The sequence below is a fragment of the Falco naumanni genome, chromosome 17 (assembly GCF_017639655.2).
Source record: "Falco naumanni isolate bFalNau1 chromosome 17, bFalNau1.pat, whole genome shotgun sequence".
Taxonomy (NCBI): Eukaryota; Metazoa; Chordata; class Aves; order Falconiformes; family Falconidae; genus Falco; species Falco naumanni.
The window spans coordinates 4,696,696-4,717,614 of record NC_054070.1 but is presented as its reverse complement, the minus strand read 5'-3'; the positions used below and the strand labels follow the sequence as shown (position 1 = coordinate 4,717,614).

General features: G+C 43.9%; 1 protein-coding gene across 4 annotated transcripts in view; it reads left to right on the top strand.

Moving 5' to 3' along the window:
* Positions 1-4,305: 4,305 nt before the first annotated feature.
* SRPK1 (SRSF protein kinase 1) overlaps positions 4,306-20,919 on the top strand; it is a 28,330-nt gene continuing 11,716 nt past the window's right edge. For 2 of the 4 annotated variants that reach the window (XR_005831291.1, XM_040616708.1), the window contains exons 1-6: positions 4,650-4,768; positions 4,854-4,914; positions 16,935-17,053; positions 18,819-18,927; positions 19,350-19,437; positions 19,643-19,730. Coding sequence is in view for 3 of the 4 variants with exons in the window: in XM_040616708.1 (XP_040472642.1) it covers positions 4,756-4,768; positions 4,854-4,914; positions 16,935-17,053; positions 18,819-18,927; positions 19,350-19,437; positions 19,643-19,730 (478 nt within the window). In the remaining variant the exon portion in view is untranslated. Of the gene's footprint in view, positions 4,328-4,649; positions 4,769-4,853; positions 4,915-12,946; positions 13,497-16,934; positions 17,054-18,818; positions 18,928-19,349; positions 19,438-19,642; positions 19,731-20,919 lie in introns of those variants that run through there. The other 2 variants (XM_040616710.1, XM_040616709.1) reach the window with 2 other exon arrangements.

Genomic DNA, 20,919 nt, shown 5'->3' with positions numbered 1-20,919 from the left:
GAGGAAAGTAATCACTTCGTTCTGAAAAGGCAGGAGAATTGTAGCCTTAGATACAGTTAGCACTTGAGGGAAAAAAAATCAGCTTAGTTATATTTTCTGTAGATCAGCCATAGAGTTCGATGCAGTAATACCAGGACAGAGGTGTGAGCTGGGTTTCCACTGAAAGCAGAAGCATTTCACTATAGCAGCAATGCACATCACAAGGCTTCACCGTGACCTCGTCTGGGGGACGATCCCGTAGCACAAATTCCCTAGTGTGAAGAGCTGCAGGTGAATTGACTTCAGATGAGTGGCCAGCACTGTGTGTACATGCACCATTCCGACCGTGTTTTGGGGCAAAGCCTGGATGTGAATGGTGGATCCTCCGTGCACAGATCCTGTGCTCTGGGCTAAATTCGTTAACGTGGAGAGCTCTAACTTTTGCTGCTGGGCATTGTGTGGTTTCTGAATGTGCAGTAACAGCAAGGTGGCTCCTCTGAATTCTGCTGCTCCTGGCTGCTAAATTTAAGCAACGATAAGATGGCTAATAGGAATATTAATATTAAACTATCTGTAATGTATTCCAGTGAGTTCCTCTAAGGTTTTTTTTCAACTTTTCCATTTAAATTCATATTGCTTCCAAGCAGTTTCTAGAGGGAAGCCACAGTACCACATCTGTAAACTGCAATGGTAAAGGATTTTAGTGAACATTACTGTGTGGAGTTGCTTACTGTAGAGGAAACTGAGTCCTGGAACCCGCCTACCTTTTGGATTGGAGGACAGGAAAAACTGAAAGCTGAAATGGTATTGAGTAATTCTCAAACCACATATGCTTCCCTACATTGTTTTGGACAGTGGCTTCACGCCAAGCTCCTCTCAGCTCTGTTCAAAACAGTAATACAAAACCCATGAAAAGCATAGCCCTGATTTCCAGGTTCTGTTGGCTCTCCTACAGCAGCCTTGATTTAAGACGAAATGGCATTCCTAGCTGTTGGCACCATCGAAAGTCTCCATTGCAAACTTAAAAAGTTTTGGGTTTTTCTTTTTGCTTGTTCAGCCAAGTTCCAAATCTTTCCTTCCTACCCCCACGACTCTGCAAAGTTGAGCACCAGGGGACAACTCAGACGTCAGTATGTTAGCATTCAAATTATGGGTATTCATGTTGCAAAACAAATATCTCACTGAGAGGAAGTCCAGAAAATCCTGATCTTTTTCCCTCACAGCTGTGCGGTACCGTAACTCTGCTCCCGCATAAGTACACAAGGCTTCTGTGTTTAGCCGAGCGCAAACCCCTGGACACAAGCTGTGAAGTGACAAAGCACGTACTTTATGGCCAAGGACTCCACCTATACCTCTAAAAAACCACAGAAGTCACAGAGTTCAAAGGCCTGCCTGTAATCATGGGGTTGTAGGCAGCTTGACGTTCTCACCTGACCTAGTTGCAACAACTACGGTTGTTTTGTGCACACAGCAACTTTTTAATGTCCTTCCTGGCTACTGTGATGGCACAGGGTTTTCCTAGCAAGGCACGCATGCTGCAGAAGCCCAGGCAGCTCTCCCACTGCATTAAGAGGACAAAGATGCCCAAACATACATTATCATTGCAGACGGTGCAAATTTGTCTTATTAACGTACTTGCCTGGTGCAGAAATGGGTGCAGAAGATATAAAGCGGCTGAGGAACCTCGGGAGTCACGCAGAGCGTGGCAGCAGCACTTCTTGGGGCCACGCTCTGCGGTGTGTCACCCTATGCAGGAAGCTGGGAGGAAGGACCAGATAAACCAGTTAGGTGTGGGCATCATCGTCTGGGGGCATTTATTCTGCTTTAAAAAAAAGCCATTAGTGGCAGGCTGGTTGTGGAGAGGTGAGTGTATCACAAACCTCGGGAGAGCCAACTGCACGAGTCATTTTTTACAAATACAGGACGACAGACAGGCTACCTAGGAACAGATTTCAGTAGCTTCTGTGTGTTTATTTTTTGACAGCTTTGAGGTAAGAAGTGGCTGTGTGACGCTAGCAGGGGGGTCTCCATCGTGCTTGAGGTCTTTCAGCTCAGCAGTACCTTGAATGCAGTAGTCATGCAAAGGCTGAAATTTGCGTTATCATCCCAAAATCTTGCTAGTTTCTCACGCAGAACTCTGCAAAACAGATGTACTAATCATCTCATCCTTGTAGTAACAGAGCAACAACTGCAAATTCTGAAAAGGATTTTTCTGTCTTCCAAAATTACACACATACAGACCTGTGTTTCCGTGAAAGTATTTCTAATCTGAGCCAACGGGCCCTGCGTGTGGGCACATTTTAATATTCCACGTCCTAGAAATTAGCAGCAGAGCAACACGCTCACGCCACGGCGGCGGCTGCCAGCTGCAACTCCCTCTGCCGGTATCCCGGCAGGAACGGGGGTGAGAAGCCCTGATGGAAACCCGGTGGAATATATAACGTGCTTGTAACGGAGCTGTGAGGTTTGGGAAGTAAAAAAATTAGTATTAAGCAAAAGTGCAGAGAGGAACAGAACTTGTAAAAGTTCTAAGGTGAATATCTATAACCACCTTAAAACGCAGGAGTTTGTTCCGTGCTTACAGCAAAATGCCTGAATGGCCCAATAGCTAAAAAGTTTAATTTTTTTTTTCATGGTAATTATTAAATAATATTAAGAATCTTTGATTCTAATAGGGATTTCGCTCCACTAAAGGCACACAATTTATGTGCGTTTGTTCCATGCTTACAGCAAAATGCCTGAATGGCTCAACAGCTGCAAAGTTTTCATTATTTTTTTGATGGAAATTATTAAATAATTTGAGAATCTGTGATTCTAACGGGGATTTCGCTCTGCTGAAGGCACACGATTTATGGGTAGTTGTTCAGTGCTTACAGCGGAATGCCCGAATGGCCCAATAGCTGAATTTTTATTTTTTTTAATGGTAATTATTTTAAGAATGTTTGATGGGGATTTCACTCGGCTGAAGGCACATGACTTTAAGATATTTGGTCACTGCTTATAGCAAAATACCTGAATGACCCAATAGCTGAAAAGTTGGGGGGTTTTTTCATGGTAATTATTAAATAATTTGAGAATCTGTAATTCTAACGGGGATTTCACTCCACTGAAGGAACACGATTTATGGGTATTTGTTCAGTGCTTACTGTGAAATGCCTGAATGGCCCAGTAGCTGAAAAATTTAAAATTTTTTAATGGTAATTATTAATTGAGAATCTGTGATTCTAATGGGGGTTTCACTCTGCTAGAGGCAAGTGATTTACAGGTATTTTGTTCAGTGCTTCAGAGCTGGTACCCGAATGACCCAACAGCTGAAAAGTTTAATTCTTTTTCATGGTAATTATTAAATAAGTAATTTAAGAATCTGTGATTCTGACGGGGATTTCGCTCCACTGAAGGCATATGGTTCGTGGGTAGTTGTTCAGTGCTTACAGCAAAATGCCCGAATGGCCCAGCAGCAGAAAATTTTCATTTTTTTAATGGTAATTATTAAATAATTTAAGAATGTTCGACTCTGATGGAGATTTCACTCAGCTGAAGGCACGTGATTTTAAGATATTTGTTCAGTGCTTACAGCAAAATGCCTGAATGACCCAATAGCTGGAAATCTTTTTTTTTTCATGGTAATTATTAAATAATTTGAGAATCTGTAACTAACGGGGATTTCACTCCACTGAAGGCACACGATTTATGGGTATTTGTTCAGTGCTTACAGCGACATGGTCGAATGGCCTAATAGCAGAAAAGTTTAATTTTTTAAATGTTAATTATTAAATAATTTAAGAATGTTTGATTCTGATGAGGATTTCACTCTACTGAAGGCTCATGATTTACAGGTATTTTTCAGTGCTTAGCAGCCAGATACCTGAATGACCCAGTAGCTGAAAAGTTTAATTCTTTTTAATGGCAATTATTAAATAAAAATTTAAGAATCTGTGATTCTAACAAGGATTTCAATCCACTGAAGCACATGATTTACAGGTATTTGTTCAGTGCTCCACAGCCAGATACCTGAATGACCCAACAGCTGAAAAGTTTAATTCCTTTTCATGATAATTATTGAATAAATAATTTAAGAGTCTGTGATTCTAAGGTAGATTTCACTCCACTGAAGGCACACGGTTCATGGGCATTTGTTCGGTGCTTACTGCGAAATGTCTGAATAGCCCGGTAGCTGAAAAAATTAATCTTTTTAATAGTAATTAATACATAATTTAGTAACATTAAGAATCTGTGATTCTGACAGGGATTTCACTCTGCTGCAGGCACACGGTTCACGGGCAGTTGTTCGGTGCTTACAGCGACGTGCCCGAATGGCCCAGTAGCCGAAAAATTTAATTTTTTAATAGTAAGTAATAGATAACTTAATAAGATTAAGAGCCTGTAATTGTGACGGGGATGGCAGGCGATGTACCGGCCTTTCCAGCGCAGGGCCCCGCACCCCGAGGCCGCCGCCCCCGTGCGTAACCGGCGGCGCGACCCCGCGGCAGCGCCTGCCCTGACGCCACGGCGCGAGCCCGAGCTCCCCGCAGGCGCTCCCGGATACGCGTCACAGCGCGCGGCGCTGACGTCACGGCCGCGGTGCGCGCCACGGCGGGGCCGGGGCCTCCGCTCCCAGCTCGGCCCCAACGGCGCGGGGCTGAGCGGCGGCCGCGCGGGGGCGCCCGGAGCCGGGCGGGTTGCGCAGGCGCGGCCCGGCGTGGCGCGGAGGTGGGGGGGGGGGGGGGGGCGGCGCGCAGGCGCGCGGGGCTCGCGGCGCTGCCGGCTCTGGCGGCCATGGAGCGGAAAGGTGAGCGCCGCGCCGCGCCGGCCCCCCGGCCCGCAACCCCCCCCCCCCGCCGCCGCTCACGCCTCTCTCCCCTTCTCTCCCGCAGTGCTGGCGCTGCAGGCGCGGAAGAAGCGGACCAAAGCCAAGAAGGACAAGGCCCAGAGGAAGTGAGTGCGGGCCCCGCGCCCCTCAGGCGGCAGCTCCCGCCGCCCCCGGCCCCGCCGCCCCTTTGTTACCCCGGCCCAGGCGGGCGCTGCGGGGCGGAGGAGCCGCCGGCCTCCGGGGCTGGGCGGCTCCGTGACGCGAGTTTAATTAGAGGCGCGTTTGGCGGCGCAGGCAGGCAGCCGGTGGCCCGGGGCGGCGGGTTTTGCTTCACCGCCCCCCCCGGGGGTTCTCTGGCGGGCTGAGGGGAGGGAGAGGCGCTGGGGCGGGGGGGAAGGCTCTCCGCTCCCTGCCTCCCCCCAGAAGACCCTCACGATGGATCTGCAGTCGTGACCATCCGCTTCGTGTCATGCTTTGCCCTTGCAGGCTCCTACCCCCCGGCGGGGGCTGCCGTCCCCTCCCCCCCCAGCAGTTCAGTAGCGCCTGGTGCTGCCCCCCCCCCTTTCACACCCCCACCCCAGCAGTTCAGTAATGCTTGGTGCGCCCCCACCCCCCCTTCACCCCACCCCCCCAGCAGTTCAGTAACGCCTGGTGCTGCCCCCCCTTCACTCCCCCCCCCCCCCAGCAGTTCAGTAATGCCTGGTGGTGCCCCCCCCCCACCCCCGTTCACTCCTCCCCCCCCCCTCAGCAGTTCAGTAACGCCTGGTGCTGCCCCCCCCTTTCACACACACACCCCCAGCAGTTCAGTAATGCTTGGTGCGCCCCCACCCCCCCTTCACCCCCCCCCCAGCAGTTCAGTAACGCCTGGTGCTGCCCCCCCTTCACCCCCCCAGCAGTTCTGTAACGCCTGCTGCTGCCCCCCCCCTTTCACACCCCCCCCCCCAGCAGTTCAGTAATGCTTGGTGTGCCCCCACCCCCCCTTCACCACCACCCCCAGCAGTTCAGTAACGCCTGGTGCGTCCCCTGCCTCACCATCCCCCCCCCCCCTTTTATTTTCCTTTTAATCTTGCTGTAAAACCTCTGTGATCTCTCATTTACTCCTTTTAACTTTGATGCTCTCCTGTGGCTTTTCTCCTACCGCAGGAATTTCCCCAAGTCTTTCTGTGTGGTGAACTTTTTTTGGCTGCGGAGATCAAAATGGAAAGATGGCGAGTAAATATTCAACAGCGGCTCCCGCCAGGCTGCGTTAAATACCGCGTTCAGTGCTGCTCGCGGATTCCTTTCTAGGGAAAGGTGATACAGATCCTCGAGCCGGTTCTGTGTGCTCGGTAAAATGCCGCTTATTTGTGCCAAATCTCTGGCACCTCAGGAGGTTTTACACTCGCCTGGGGCTAGGAACCAGAAGGATTTAGTAAGTAAGGCTTTGGGGTGGGAGCTGGAGGGGTTTTCTTTAGGCCTAGAGTAACGCTTTCTTAGTCACTTCCTCGGACAGATCACGGGGATTTTAAAATTTTTGCCCGTTGTCTCCAGCAAAGATCCAGTTATTTTGAAATGTGGCTTCTGAAGGGTAAAAGAGCATTAACTAAACTCTTTGGCAGATGTGCATTACATTTCCATGCTGTTTTGTACGTATGTATTCCTGGTATTTCTTGAAGATAGCGTTAGGACAGGTTTTGAAATTCTGTTCTCTTTCTTTACTATTTGCATCCTAATTTCTGAATGAATAATCTATTGTTTAATTCTATACCTGTTAGTTACTCTGCTTCTTGTCCAGCTGCAGACAAACAATAGTGGCTCTGCCAGTAGAGCCCACAGTTGGGGCTGGAAAGACTGATTTCTCTGTAAATTCTGAGGGTGCTGAATGGTAACTTTCAGTGCTGGCATGTTAGCTTTTTTTATTTTTTTTTCTAAAATCTTTTTTAACCTTGTAGGCAGAACAGGTTCAACCGCGCTGCTGGTTAGCTGTTGATTTTGCCACTAACCTGGATTTGGGTGGAGAACCATACTACTTGTAAAATGCTGTGTTTATCTTCTTAAACTACATGCTTCAACTCTGCCTGGTACCATAGATCCTGCCTCGGAAATTAAAGAACCTTGCATGTACTTTATGCTTTATGTTCTATGACAAAATGAACCCAGTGTCAGCCTCTAATTTCAGGTGCAGTTCCATGACATTTTTGCTATTTAAATACAAAGCTGCTCCAGTTAAATCTTCTAAAATAAGCTTAACTGGGTTGTTGCAAGACTTTTTCCATAAAATCTAATCTTGAAACCATATGGAATGTCCTTTCAACATCTAATGTTCCGTGGTAGTTGGTTAGATCACACGCGTGTTATTTTTTCTATAGGAAGAGTAGGAAAAAGCATGAAACAACTGATTTTAAAAGATTAAGGTTGGTAAATATTAGGAATTAGTATGGGTAAGTATAAAAATGCAGAGAATGTTCCAAAGGGATTTAAAGTAACTCAGAATATCTTGCACTTTAGAAGTGAACTACACCTGCTTTATGTTTCCCTATCAACTCAATCCGGTTAAAACTTGAAAAAAAAAAAACACTTGGAAAGGTTAAAATAATCAGCACGGACTGTGTATAGAACAAAACTGGAAAGTCACTGCTTTTTTTCATCATTCAATAGTTAAAATTGCTGCTATTTAGGTTCAGACAAGACCAGACGAAACTGGTTATTTATAGGAGACCCTTGTAAATACTAATCACAGTTCCATGTATAAATTTTTTTTTTTATTCAGTGGGAAGGTCAACCAAGTTCTTCATTTTCCCCAAGTTCAGGATGTTCCTATTTCTTCCCATCCTTCCTGCCTTTTTTTTTTTGTTCTGTTTTATTTGATATCAGTGAAGAAGTGAGTGCATTCATCATAACATACTCTTCACTAGAAAGGAGCAGGCTAAGTTTCTTCATAATACAAAGGTGAGGTACCTGTGTCTTCCCACTCCAGTAAAACTAGCCCAAATCTTTTGGTGATCTGGCACGATCGCTGAACCAGCCATCTCATGGCTTTGCTTAGGAAGTTTCTGCTTGCCTAGCCTGCTTGTCGGTCCCGTGCCTACCGTAGTGCAGTTGGGAGACTGTCGTGGCTGTGTACGTTTGCCCAGCTTCCGTTTCTGTGGGAATTGAGGAGGAGGGAGGACAGGGAGAGTGATAGGCTGAATGCCTTGGAGGGACTGAAAACAAGCCTAGGTGCAGGGAGATCCCGAGTGCTGATGTTGACTGTCACTGGGTTGCTTTGTGACCTTGAGTGAAGCACTGATTTCAGTTTCTTCTTAGTCCTTTCCATCAAAAAAGCATGAAATTAGAATTAAAATTGCTTGAAAATATTTTTAGAAAATGAGAGGCAAGCTTCTGCTTGGCCTTTTCCTTAATATCAAGAATATATCAGGAAATAGGCATGTCAAAGCTTTACTTGCTAATAAAGCATTGGGAGTTTGGTACATAGGTTACTGCAGTGTGTGTTGCTGCCAAAAGATAGCTTCGCTGAAAGCTGCCTGGGGATGTATTAATTTTATCATTTCATGAGGTGTGAAGATCTCAGGCGGTAACAGTCAGCTGATTCCCAAAAGCAGTCAAAAAAGCCTGTCTTTAAAAAAGGAGCTTGTAGGCTTACAAGCTCTTTTTCTTACTAAAACTTACGAATGTTTGAAGAGTGTACAGTCTATGTGGTGAGGTGCTTCCAGTAGTTATTTTTGCTCAGTTGTCAAAAACACAGAAGCTTTGAAGGAGTTACTAGTATCTCTGGAGTTTATCGCCAGTAGACAGATGTGTTAGGTGTAATATTTGCAGTGGCCTTTAGGAAGGCGGGGACCTGTGCGGTGCTTTCCTGGCAACACTTCTTGTGCGAGAGGTCCTCGTACGACTTCTAAGAAACTGAAAACGGAATTCCCGTGTTCTGGTGTTTCATGAGCTGTGTTGGATGGGGATGTCCGTGAATGCAGCGGGAGGAAGGAGCGGTGGGTGTCCCACCGTCTGAGCCTTTCATCAGCCACGAGGTAGCTGCGCCATGGCTTGCAGGTCCCGTAGCACAGACCCAGCCACGTGTGTACTTGTAACGCCCTGGTGCAGTAAAGTAGTGTCTGTTTAAGAAGCGGTGCGGGCAAACAGGAGATTGGTTACAAGCTTGATTTTTAAGGACCCCAAGTGCTGTTTGGAGGGGAATGTTGCTTTGAGTTAGCCCTTGTGTGAACAGAATGTCCATTCCTGCCTGAAAAGGTGCCAGAGTGTGCTGTCTGCAGGGTTTTGTTTGTAAGAGATTAATTTCCTGTGCTGTGAGACTTGTTGCACTGTGTGAACACAAGCCCAATGTGTAAGAAAGGTCTGGTATTTACTTCAAAACCATGCTTCCATTCAAAAACACAAGCTTCTATTTGAACTAAAATACAAATATAGACTTACTTGAGCAGTGGCTTTGGTAATTTGTAATGGAATCTGGCACTTGTGACAGTTAGACCATAATTGCCAGTAAAATACTTTGGCTTTTTTCTACCTGCATTGTATGTTGCAAACCCTTTGAAGCTCAAACTGTTCCCAGTGTGTCCTAGGAAAAAAGGACTCTAGGTTACTACTGAGATTAAGACCTGGAGTTTAAAAACTAGGCTAAAAAGCCCATCCAGATTCAAAGCAGTTAGAGAAGCAGACAAGAAACTGAAAAATAGTTCCATATTACAGGTCATTTCTTCTGAAATTAAGAAAACAAGTGTATTACTAGAACTGGACCACAGGTCTGTGTGATGTGTAGATGGTGAAACAGTGTAATTGTCTGGGCCTGCCAATGACATACCTATCAAGTCCAGTGTCTCGCTTCAGCAGTGTCTTTTATGTTTCAGGAAAAGTTGGCCTACTCGTGCACAAAACCAGCAGCTCTGTGTAAAGGATGTCGGACCGATTGTGTCTCAGAGCAGAACATTTTATTACTGTAAGCATGAATAATCACAAAGGTAGTGGCAGCCATACAGTTACAGTATATGGCTTGTTCTGAAAAATGATTTGAAGTATTAATTCTGCATGCACTGGTGAATTTATTTAATCCTTTCGTACAGGCTTTACTGAGCGGGAGAGATTTTTTCACAGGACTTTGAGTAGTTCCTCTGGCACTTTCTACTCCTGGAGGGAGGGCAATGGCAGAGCGGAGTTGGTACAGTCTTGCTTCCTCTCCCTCTTCCCAAATGCATGCAATACTTTGTGTTTTCAAGAAGCTGGTTTACAGTTACTTGTGATTTTCTGGACAGACTCTTGGCATGCAGTGAAGCCTCACTTTCTTCTTCCTCAACAGAATTTCTATGGAGAGAGAGGAGGAAGTTGGTAATTTTTCCATCTATGCAGTCTGGGGGGCAGAAACTTCTGAGTGGAGTCTGATGCATTCCAGTTTGTTATTGCATATCTTGCTTGTTAGCACTTTCGTGCTGTCTTTGTGGAGCTCTGGAGTTCTGACCCTCCTGGGTTCTTCCTCAACCTCCTTACTCAAAACTTTGCCTGGGACCAGGATCACAGTTTGTGTTTCCTCCCTTGTCTTTCATAATTAATGCCGGGGCTACATAGCTCATAAGTATTTTGAATATAAGTTTAGGGTAGAGTCAGAATGCATCGCCCACAGGATTTTTTTCATTCAAACGCAGAAGCGGTTATTAGACTATGACAGGACACAACTGAAGATCTGCTGGTTTCCATGGACATCCCTTGGTTTGTAATAGCTGGGATGGCAGACGGTTCTACAAACAGCTTGTTAAGTGCTTGTGTGGGGGAGTGGGTATGGGGAGCAAGAAACTTGATTGCCTCTGTTCGTGCGTTAGCACCACTCTTACGTGAAATTCATTATTACTTCAAACTGAACTCCCACAGATCCACTAAATGAAAGTATGTCTCGGTGCCTCTGAGCACTGTTCTTTCCAAACTAAATGCTTTGAAAGACCATTTACAGTCCTCTTAAGTTCTTGACATCAGTATCCCTGTAGGTCGGAGATGGCTGCCCTGCAGCAGCAAGTGTTGTGGATCTGCCCCACTGGCAGAAAGTACCAGTTCTTTATTCAGAAAAATAGGGATGCAAGAGTGAATGAATTGCAGTAATCACAAAATAACGTGGATTACAGGCTCATAAGTCCCCCACAATCTATGATGTATGATCCCCTCAAATACTTAACACTTTCTTGAGCAGAAAGGTAAAGTGCATACAGGCAGCAAAATAATTCTATCATTTCAGACCAGGATTCCTACTGAAAGTTTGAGTCTAAACAGCTGCAGTTACAATATTTATTGAACACTAGGTTTGCCAGCAGATCTGCATGTAAGCATGTTGGAAGCTGGCACCAGAAGCAGTCATTCTGACTAGATGTGCCTTAACATGATCTTGAAATTAAGAGGCGCGCTAAGGAATAGTAATGAGATGCAGTCTGGCAAGCATGCCCTTAAAGAGACATTGTCTGGATGCAGGGATGTGAAAACGGGAGAGAGATGTTGAAATCCTGGCTTTTCACCGTGCCATATGGAGCTGCTTTTTTTTTTTTTTTTTTTTCCCTCCACTCTTCCCCAAATGAAAACAAGGAATCTTTAACAGCACTTGAAGCGAGATCTTGCTGCAGTGGGTGTACAGCCCTGGAAATCGTCGGCTGGATGGTTAAGGTGGAAAGCAACGCTTCAGCAACAGTCCCGGGGTGTGTTACAGTACTCTTACCCCTGTCTCCTGCGCTACAAGCTGGATTTGTCATTAGTCAAGTTCACTGAACTGAATTCTGTCAGGGGATGGTGTGCATGTGTGTAATTTGCACTCACAAATAAGGGATGACAGTGTTTATAATAACTGTGCTGCAGGCGGCTTAAAAATCATTTAGGAAAGCAATTGTCTTTGGTTTCCTACAGATGGGTGTCATCTCTGCAAATACCAAGGGAATGGCAAACAAGTGAAGAGGAGTGAGGAGAATATCTTTTTTTGTTAGCACACATATAAGGGTGATAGGTGTGACACAAGTGATTTGGATTAAATGTGTGCTGCCTTCCTTGCTTGAAGGGGGAAGGGATCTGCTTCTGTATCTGTTCAAAGCAGGTAGATGGGTAGCGTGGACAGTATTTCTGCTGGTTTAGGGACAAGGGAAAAATACTTGTTTCCTGTACAGAAGAGTTTTGAAGAAGTAGCCCTTAAATAGAAGAACCAAACACTTCTCTTCAAGCATTTTGTTCTGTAAGTTATCGGAGTGGAGAAACATTCTGAGTTTTGATTGTGAAATTGCATGTGGAGGCTTGGCTGCTGGGATGGCTTGACGTAATTTATTGAGAACAGCGAAGGAGCCCGTGCCGGTGCCGCTCCACGGCATGAAGAACACTGCTTTTTTGATGCACTCTCTGACGGGTGTGACTGTGGTCTCCCATGGTCTCATCCTCCTGATGCTCTTGGATCTACCTTGGTGCAAGTCTGTAAGAACACACGTTACACGATCAATTTCACCTTAATTTTAGTGTGTGAACCAGATGAGTGATTCTGTGGAAAACTGGCAAGAGAATACAAACGGGTTTTTCGCAAACTCTTTGAACACCTTTTGTGAGGAAGGAGTGACTGAAATCTTAGTTCCTGCAAATAGCTGTTACTGTCCCCGCTGCGCATTGCAGAGGTGAGCAGAGTCGTTGGGTGATGTATTCAATGAACATGGAGCAAAATCTTGGCTGCAGTGGGAAATGTTGCATGTTGTTAGCACGTCTTCCAACATGAAGAGGTTTGGCAATGCTACACTGTTAAAAGGATTTTCAAACCTCAGTAAGCTTTTAAGGTGAAAATATTTCGGATACACAATCAGATGAATCCAATTTTTCTTTAAACCTCTTGATTTAAAACCACGGAGCCGGCTTCAGTGTCTTTCACTAATAAAAGGTCCTCCGTAGCAGAGAAAATAAATTATTACTTGCTATGTCACATTGCTGCTGACTTGTTTCCCCTATTACTTACATAAACCAGCAGGATAAACAGGCGCAGGAAATGGCTGGTAGTTCTGCATCGTTGAAGGATGATGTTAAGTGCCTGCTGCTGTGAAAAATACTCAGTTCACCTTTTTAAAGATTTGACTCCTTCTGCTTGTTTTGTTGCTTTTAAGCATAAGGGATCGATTTTTCTCATAACTCTGGATAGGGAAGTTTGGAATTACTTCAGAAAATTCATTTTTCCTTTGAACGCCCTTTCTCTCCTGTGGGATTGTGCTGGCATTTCTGTATCAAAAGGGTTGCACTGTCGGCAATTACCATGATCCTTGTCTTCATCCAAGCTTTGAATCCAGTGGGCTATTGAATAGGCAAATAAAAACCGGCTCGTTCAGGAAGATGAAACGCAGTATCTGACTGAATTCCTACTTGTATTAGAGGGAAGATTGAGACAGGTAAACTTCAAGAGGAGGAGATGCATCTGTTTATGCTCAACCCCTAACACGACTTGAATTTGCAGGAAGATCAGCTGAGAGCAACCCCCAGCCTTGCTGCAAGGCCCTTTACCTGCAATGCAGTGCTGTGCAGCTGCAGCTAGGTGGTGGAGGCAAATCCCTCTTCTCCATCGCTCTTGCACAAAGCTTTGCTGCGTTCGAGAAGAACCAGCCCCTCTGCCTGCCGTGGATGTCCCCCCGCTTCCCAAACAGTGTGGCATCTAATTTTTAATGGCTCTTTCGAAAACTATTGGACTGTCTTCGGGAATATCTTTATCAATGGGAGGCCGTGCTTCATGCAGGTAGGTTACCCTCATTAATAGTTTGGTTTGTTTTTTTTTTTTTGTCTTGTGAATTTGTAGTTCTTCAGGCGTTCCCGAGAGAATAAGGACTTTTGGGAGGGTCTCTAGCTGTGGATCCACACGAATTCCATAAAAGATCTAGCATTTTGGCATAGCATTGCATTTTTACATCGTTTTCCTTAAGTAAAATAATGCTGTATAGTTTTAGATAGACCCTGCAAATCCAGTTAATTCTAATGATTAACTAGCACGTCAAGAGAGCAAAAGTAAAAGGTGGTCGAGGTGTTCTTAAGTAGAACAGAGGTGGCTGTGAAAAAAAGTACCCTAGAACACTTGATTTTTTAATGTGTAAACTATTAGCAATTTCTTATAGACTCATCCTATATTTTACCTGCATTTAGCAATGTTGCTGACAGCTGTCTCAGCTGTCATCTTAAAGTACTAAGCATGGATTTTTCTGCTGTCTTTAGTAGCCTTTTGTGTTTTAAGAGTACTGTCTGTGTGAGCAAAGCAGACGGATGAGGGTCGTGGTTTTGTGTCTCAGGGTTTTTTTGGTATTAATACACATTCTGCACTGGTTAAGTCTCTGCATCTGCAGTTGACACGATCACTTTGGGGGAAGAAGGTGGTGGGATATAATAACATCTACTGAATTTTTACAGGAAGGCAAATGAGATGTGTTTTGGAGCTGATTTCATAAAGGAAATAGCATTGTAGAAATGTCTGTGACCTGAATACGGCTCACTATCGCATTAGTTGGTATAATAGATTGTATTACAGAAGTAAAATGCTTTTGGATCCCCAGGACAGACTCAGATGCAGACCACAGGGTGTGTCGTGTATGAGGTTGTCAGCAGCATGATTCGTCAGTCCCTTCTTAGGAGGGGCACAGAAAGCTTCCAAGAGAATGGGGTCTAGTGCTTCCAGTAACTTCTTCCTTGATGCATGAAATGACTTATTATTGAGAAGCATTGGGACTGCAGGATGGCATGATGTTTCTGTCTGCATCAGTGGTTCTTAAGATGAATTTTCTTTTGAATCCCTTCTAATCCCCTACATCTTGCACAGTTACAAAAGTGAAAAATCTTGAAACGGCGTTGGGGAGAATTACTCTTTAGAGCTTATGCTATGGGTGTGGCTGCTGGGTTTAAATTCTCTTTTCTATTCAATGCTGCATTCTGCTTCTCTTTACCCAGCCTATAGGATTTGCTATATATGACCATCCAGTCTCCCCTTCAACAGTTCTGTCCGTGGCCCTTTCTTGCCTTTGCTACCTACTTTTAATGTGGGGATAGCCTATGACTTTATTTGTAGCTCTGTTGTCCCCAAAGGAATGCAGCAGTTTTCAAGGAGCTTTTTGACCTCCAAGGCTTCCCACCCCCTACCCTGCTTTCTTCCTACCCCTGACTTGTAAATCTGTGGCTCACAGGGCGGGGAAAGTCTAAATGCTAAGTATCTTGGGGCTGGAACAAGCTATGAGGTTGTTAATAAATGCCTCAGCAGCCTGGCAGCAGTGGAATGGACTGTCTGGCAGTCTTGTTTTATGGTGCTGGGCCACTAATCTGTGTTGCTTATGTGTTCCTGAATTAAAAAATCGGCAGGATTTACTAGCTCTGACAGCAGACTGAAAGTGAACGTCAGGTGGTTTGGTTGCGCCCGGGATGACCTTTGTAGCTCTTCTTTTCTTTAACGAACTTCAGCTCCAGATTGTAAACGGCTCTAAGTTTAGTCGTGGTCAGGTTGGAACATGTGATTTCTTCCTTTTTATGCTCCATAGCTGTTTAAGGTGGCTGTAGTTTTTCACGTATTTTATGTATGTATTTAACGTATGAAGTCTCAGCAGAGTGCATGTGTAGTAGGTAAATGCTGAACGTCCATTCTGCCATATAACTGCTCAAAACTGAAATATTAAAAAGATTAGTCAGTGTGGCCATGATATGATGCACAGAGCTCCAACTCAGTTATAAGCTAAAAAAACTGCATCCAAAAGCCCACATGCGTTAGCGTATCCACTGGCACAATCAGTGGCTCTCTCAGCAGTTACTCCTTTGAGCAAAATGAGTCGGATTTGAAATAGGGTGGTGTAAGGTATCAGTTATATCTGCTGCTTCACTGGAACAATAGTTTCAATACAAGAAACTTCCGCTAATTCACACGGACGGGGAAGCTCATTGTAAAGAATGTTATCTCGTGCTTGTACGTCATTGCTGTAAAGAAATTTGTTGCCCACCTCTTTGGGCAAGTCCAGCTCTTTTTAATATCTTACACTTCTAAGAAAAGGAGGCTTAATTTTGATACTGTGCAGTGCTTTGCCATTAGCTCTTGGCAGTGCAGATGGGCTGTAGGCATTGTTTTCACTATAAACGCTTGCTTTGTACAAAAGGATATTGAGGATTAAACTTTGTAGACGTTTAACCGTTGCTGTAATGCTTTGTAAAGTAAATAATTTACCTGTTAGTATCATCGTTTCATGAACTGTTTGGCTGCAAGCAGTGTGGTGCCATGGGGCGCAGCGGGGGTAGTGATGTGTTTTAGTTCGGGGAGCTCGAACACAGCTTAAATGCGTGAGAGCAATGAGGTCGCCCTTGCCAACGTGACCTTCACTAGCAGGAGCTTAGAGTAGCACATTTGGTGGAAAGTTAAAAACAAAATTAATGGTCTTTTTTATGAATGTGGAAGTGGGGGGGGGGAAAACCCACCACCACCTCAGTGCCTGATTTCAAGCCCTCTGCAATCACAAACTCTCAGAAGGGTTTACAGAACATCTGCTCTGCATACTCCTACTCCCTGTAGTTCAGACAACTCTAACAAATTCTAGACCTTCATGGAAGAGACAAACTAGAAATGCAGCCTACCACATGAGAACAGGAGAAATCAAGGGCAATCTTAGGGATGTGAGAGTTCTCAAGTTTTGGAAGCAGGAGGATTGTTAAATGTTCATTTGATCTCAAAAGGTGAAAGGGACAAAGGGCACCAGTTCTAAAACTGGTTTGTTGTTTTTTTTTTTTCCCCAAAAGGCTAAGAATTAGTTGATGTTAGTCTTTAAAATAGCATTCATCAACATTTAAATCTTCGGGGTTTGTGTGATGTGACATCTTAAAAATACAACCTCACTTTAGAAAAGTCCTCACTGAAGGAAAGGCTGAGAAGGGGTTCAAAGAGACTAATGTTTTGGTGGGATCTCTAAGCTTGTCTGGTCTTTTCTTTGTTCTACTAGAAAAGTGAATCTAGGGCATTAAATTCTGTTTTTCACTAGTATATGGAAAATTGTTTCTATCTACTTTTATACTGGCTCAAGAGTAAAAGCATTGAAAGTTGAAAAGTTTTTCTGAAGGCTGAATATTGCATCTCCTCCATTATCAGCAATGCTTCATGTGACGTGAAAGCTACTGGAGTGAAGAGTAACGTGTGTGAGACATGCAGTGTGTTCTCTTTCAGACCCGACACTCAGCATCGAGGCCCTGCTGCTCACTCAGAAAATGACCTTCCCGAGCAAGAGGAAGAAATCTTGGGATCAGATGACGACGAACAAGAGGATCCAAATGATTACTGTAAAGGTGAGAACCTGCCTGGTTTTAAGGTGCAGGATTTTCAATGTAATCAAGAAATTCCCTCGATTTCCCATCCACTACGGAGAATGAAAATAGACTCCCTCTTACTTTTAAGTGTTTCTTGAAACTAAACTGCATAACAATAATATTTTTCAACCTAACCTGAAATGGAGAAACTATTCTTCATTTCTCCAAGGTTCCCTCTATTACCATTCAGTATTTGAGTTGAAAAGCTTTTTTAACACGTTTAAAGCTGTTAGCTTTTCCTGTGTGCCAGTGGGCTTTCAAAATTGGTAAAAGCAAGCAGGCATTCGATTCCTTTTTGAACTTCATCAGGAAAAGGACGCTTTTCAGATTCTTCAGGGTTTTTTTGAAGATCATCATCTTAATATCCATTCCTCAGATAATTTTGTGTCTGCAAATGCAGTCTTCCGCTGTTTCTTTGAGCAGAAACTAAATACAGAGCAAATGGGGGTGCCACAGTATATAATTCAATATCAAAAGGATCAGGCTCTATGTGTAACATAGCAAATTCTTAAAAAAAGATAGAACACTGATCATACAAATCAGCTGGTCAATTAGTTGAAGCTTGAGTCTGTGCCCCCACCTCCAAGTGTTCTGTAAGACTGCTTATATTTATTGTATATATTGAATAAGACAGAGGGAGAAGCATGTAACAACTGCCATATATATGTATAAAAAAAAGGCAAAGTAGAAATAGCACAGGGAACTTCAGTTGCAGCATTTCTTACGCTTCAGTGCTTTACTTCAAAGCATGTACATTGCTTTCAGCATGCTGCCAGAGTATTTGTGAGATTTTTTTGTCGGAAAGCTGGTGGAAAGAAGAAAGCCATTGTATGAATTGGCAATTGGTGCAGCTGTCACTGTTGTAACTGAAATCTTTAAGCGAAGAAAAGGGACTATTGCTGCTTGAGCTAATGAAGTAATGGATAGCAATTCTGTGTCTTGTTTGTGAACAACTCAATCAAGAGAGATGAGTTTTCCTCGCAAAGCATGCATTTCATGGGTGATACTTGCTGACCACAATAACAGTAAGTGCCTGGAGTCTAGGGTGTAATTCCAGGTTCTGGCAAAAATTTAGACCTTAATAATTACAGTTTATTCTCCTCATTCTGTTTTCTGCGCTTCCCTTGTGTCTTTGTCTGGCTTTTCGTGTCTTTGCTTCCATCATGGAATCTTCCTGCGTAGTCAGCAGTGTGAGAGATACGAGGGGTGCAGGGAGGAGACTTGCCTGTTTTCAGTGGCCATGTTAAATGGCAGAGTGCCTTTCGGTCAGGAAAGCAGTTGCAAGGGAAACTGCGGGGATCTTGGCTGCAGTACTCTGTTATGGGGATGGAGCGTGCAAAAGCACGGCTGGTATTTAGATGTAAGATTCTGTTAATGAACATCATAAGCTGTGTGTTCCAAAGGGGCTCAGCCTAGCAGACTTCAGATGCTTTCGCTGAGGAAGTAGTCTTCTGTGATGCTGCAGTGGTGACCTACATTGAAAAGTTTTAATATAATTGAACTAGAATGACCGACTTTTCCTCCTCTTCAATCAGCTAGAGGGCTGCTCACAGCTCTTCCTCTGACATACTGTGTCTATGTTCTAGCAAGATCCAATTAAAGAAACATTTGCATTTGTTTATATGATTAAAAATTTAAACACATCAGGTAAGTCTGCCTCAAGGGGTGATGCTTGTTCCCCATACCTGCTCTTCAGCACTTTCTGAAGATCTCTTGATATATCAATTTCCCGCTGTTTTTCTAGGTGGTTACCACCTTGTGAAAATAGGAGATCTCTTTAATGGACGATACCATGTGATTCGGAAGCTTGGATGGGGCCACTTCTCCACTGTGTGGCTAGCTTGGGACATCCAGTAAGTCTTGCTATTCTAGCTAGAGTTTCTGGCAGGCGTGCGCCGCGTTGCACAAACATGATCGGGAAGCATCTTTTCACCTTTGGACAGAAACGCAAAACGTAGCTGTCCACATCCTGGCACAGAAGTTTCTTTTGACATGGCGCACGCCAATGTGTGGGAGGGAATTAACAGGGCAACCCATGTATGTGGCAAGAGTGCTCTTGTGTTCAGTAATCTCTGACTTATTTGAGAAATGACTTAACATGGGTGTTTTACAAAATGAGACCCAAAGGCAATCTTCATGAGTGCTTGAACCTTATTTTTCCATGATGCCTTCAATAAGTAGCTCTCTTAGGTGCAAAGGAGTTAGGATAATCCTGGAGAATAAATTCTTTGTATGAGCATTAACAATCTCCAATTTACTTACCGTGTGTGTGTAGAGGGAGGAGATTTGTGGCCATGAAGGTGGTGAAGAGTGCAGAGCACTACACAGAGACAGCACTGGATGAAATCAAGTTGCTAAAATCGGTGAGTGCCTGAGAGTGGGGTTCAATTTTTATTTTTTTTTTATTAATTTTGGGGAGTTCATATTCATCATGTGCTTGATATTTCTGGGTCGTCTAGCTGCAAAGAGTTTGGACAAGAACCTAACAGCAGCGCAGTAGATCTGACTTCGAAATATATTCTTGCCTGGTAATTACCTCAAGGAACACAATCCTGTTTTTCTCTGCAGGTTCGCAACAGTGATCCAAATGATCCAAGTAAAGAGAGAGTTGTTCAGTTATTAGATGACTTCAAGATCTCAGGAGTTAATGGTTCTCGTATCCTTTTGTGAAATAAAGGCAAAGAATTACATAAAGTTGGGAGTTTGCTGGATAGCTGTCATGCCGGGGCTGGTGTGTGATGCCCAGGCAGCCCTTTCACTGTCCAAGAAAACCTGCCATAGAATTATCTGGTTCCAAACTGCCTGCTAAGCTCAGGTCCAGGATGATCATTCAGTAAGATGTGTCAGTTGTGGAGACGGCGCTGCTTAGTCACGCTTTTAACGAGAGAGATGGGTGGCTGAATCTGCTTTGTGAATCAGGACTGAATGTCCGATGTGCCTTTGTGGTAAGAGAGCCCATCTGGCTCAGCCCTTCAATTCTGCAAGCAGCGTGGTGGTAACCTCTTATTTAAGCAAAGCAGTACAAAATTTTAAGATCGCTAATGAAAAAAAACCATGCAGTCTGTAACTTGATAATAAGGGTGTTTTCTGGTTAGGGAAGCATTTTACCTTGGACTTTTATCAATGTTGTTAGGATGTGTGAAGTGTATTGCTTTGAAAATACGCTGTTGTTCTGTGAACGCCCTTCTAGTAAGCAGTGATTTGTGCAAAGTCCTAATAATAGACCCTTAACATCTGAAATTTATAGAGTTTTGTGCATGTTTCTGCTTTGCAGTACCTTGAATTTTATTTCAGTAAGAATTAAGAGGGTGCTTGAGAGAACTGAGCTGTAGGTTATACACATTTTAACACTTTTAGAAAACAATAGCCCCATAATGAGTTTCCTCTATTTTTTCTGATACCTAGCACTGAGTGTTGTCTTGATCTTATATTTCTTTTGCTGTTGTGAAACACATGCATGCTTTCTGCCAGTGTAGAACAAAAGCAGCCTAATAAACTCCTAGAAGTTTGGCTTCTAAAGCAAACGTGCAATACTAAATACGTCACTAAAGTGACTGTAGCTGTTGAGATCTTACAGACAAAAAGCAGGTAATGTAAATATTGTTGAAGTCCAGGCTTGTCAAAAGTTTGTTTTGCTGGTAAAGAAGCAAGGAAGGGCAGAGAAAGTAACTTAATTGTTCTGAAATTAATGACTTATGAAATGGAAATTTTATTATCTTTTCAGTTAATGCTGGTACAGAGAGATCTGGCATTGAGTTTTCCTTGGGGCAAGAGCCTACGCTGTTCCAAAATGCACCTTGTTGGCTTGAAGCTGTTTCAATACTAGCTGGAAATACTGATGCGTG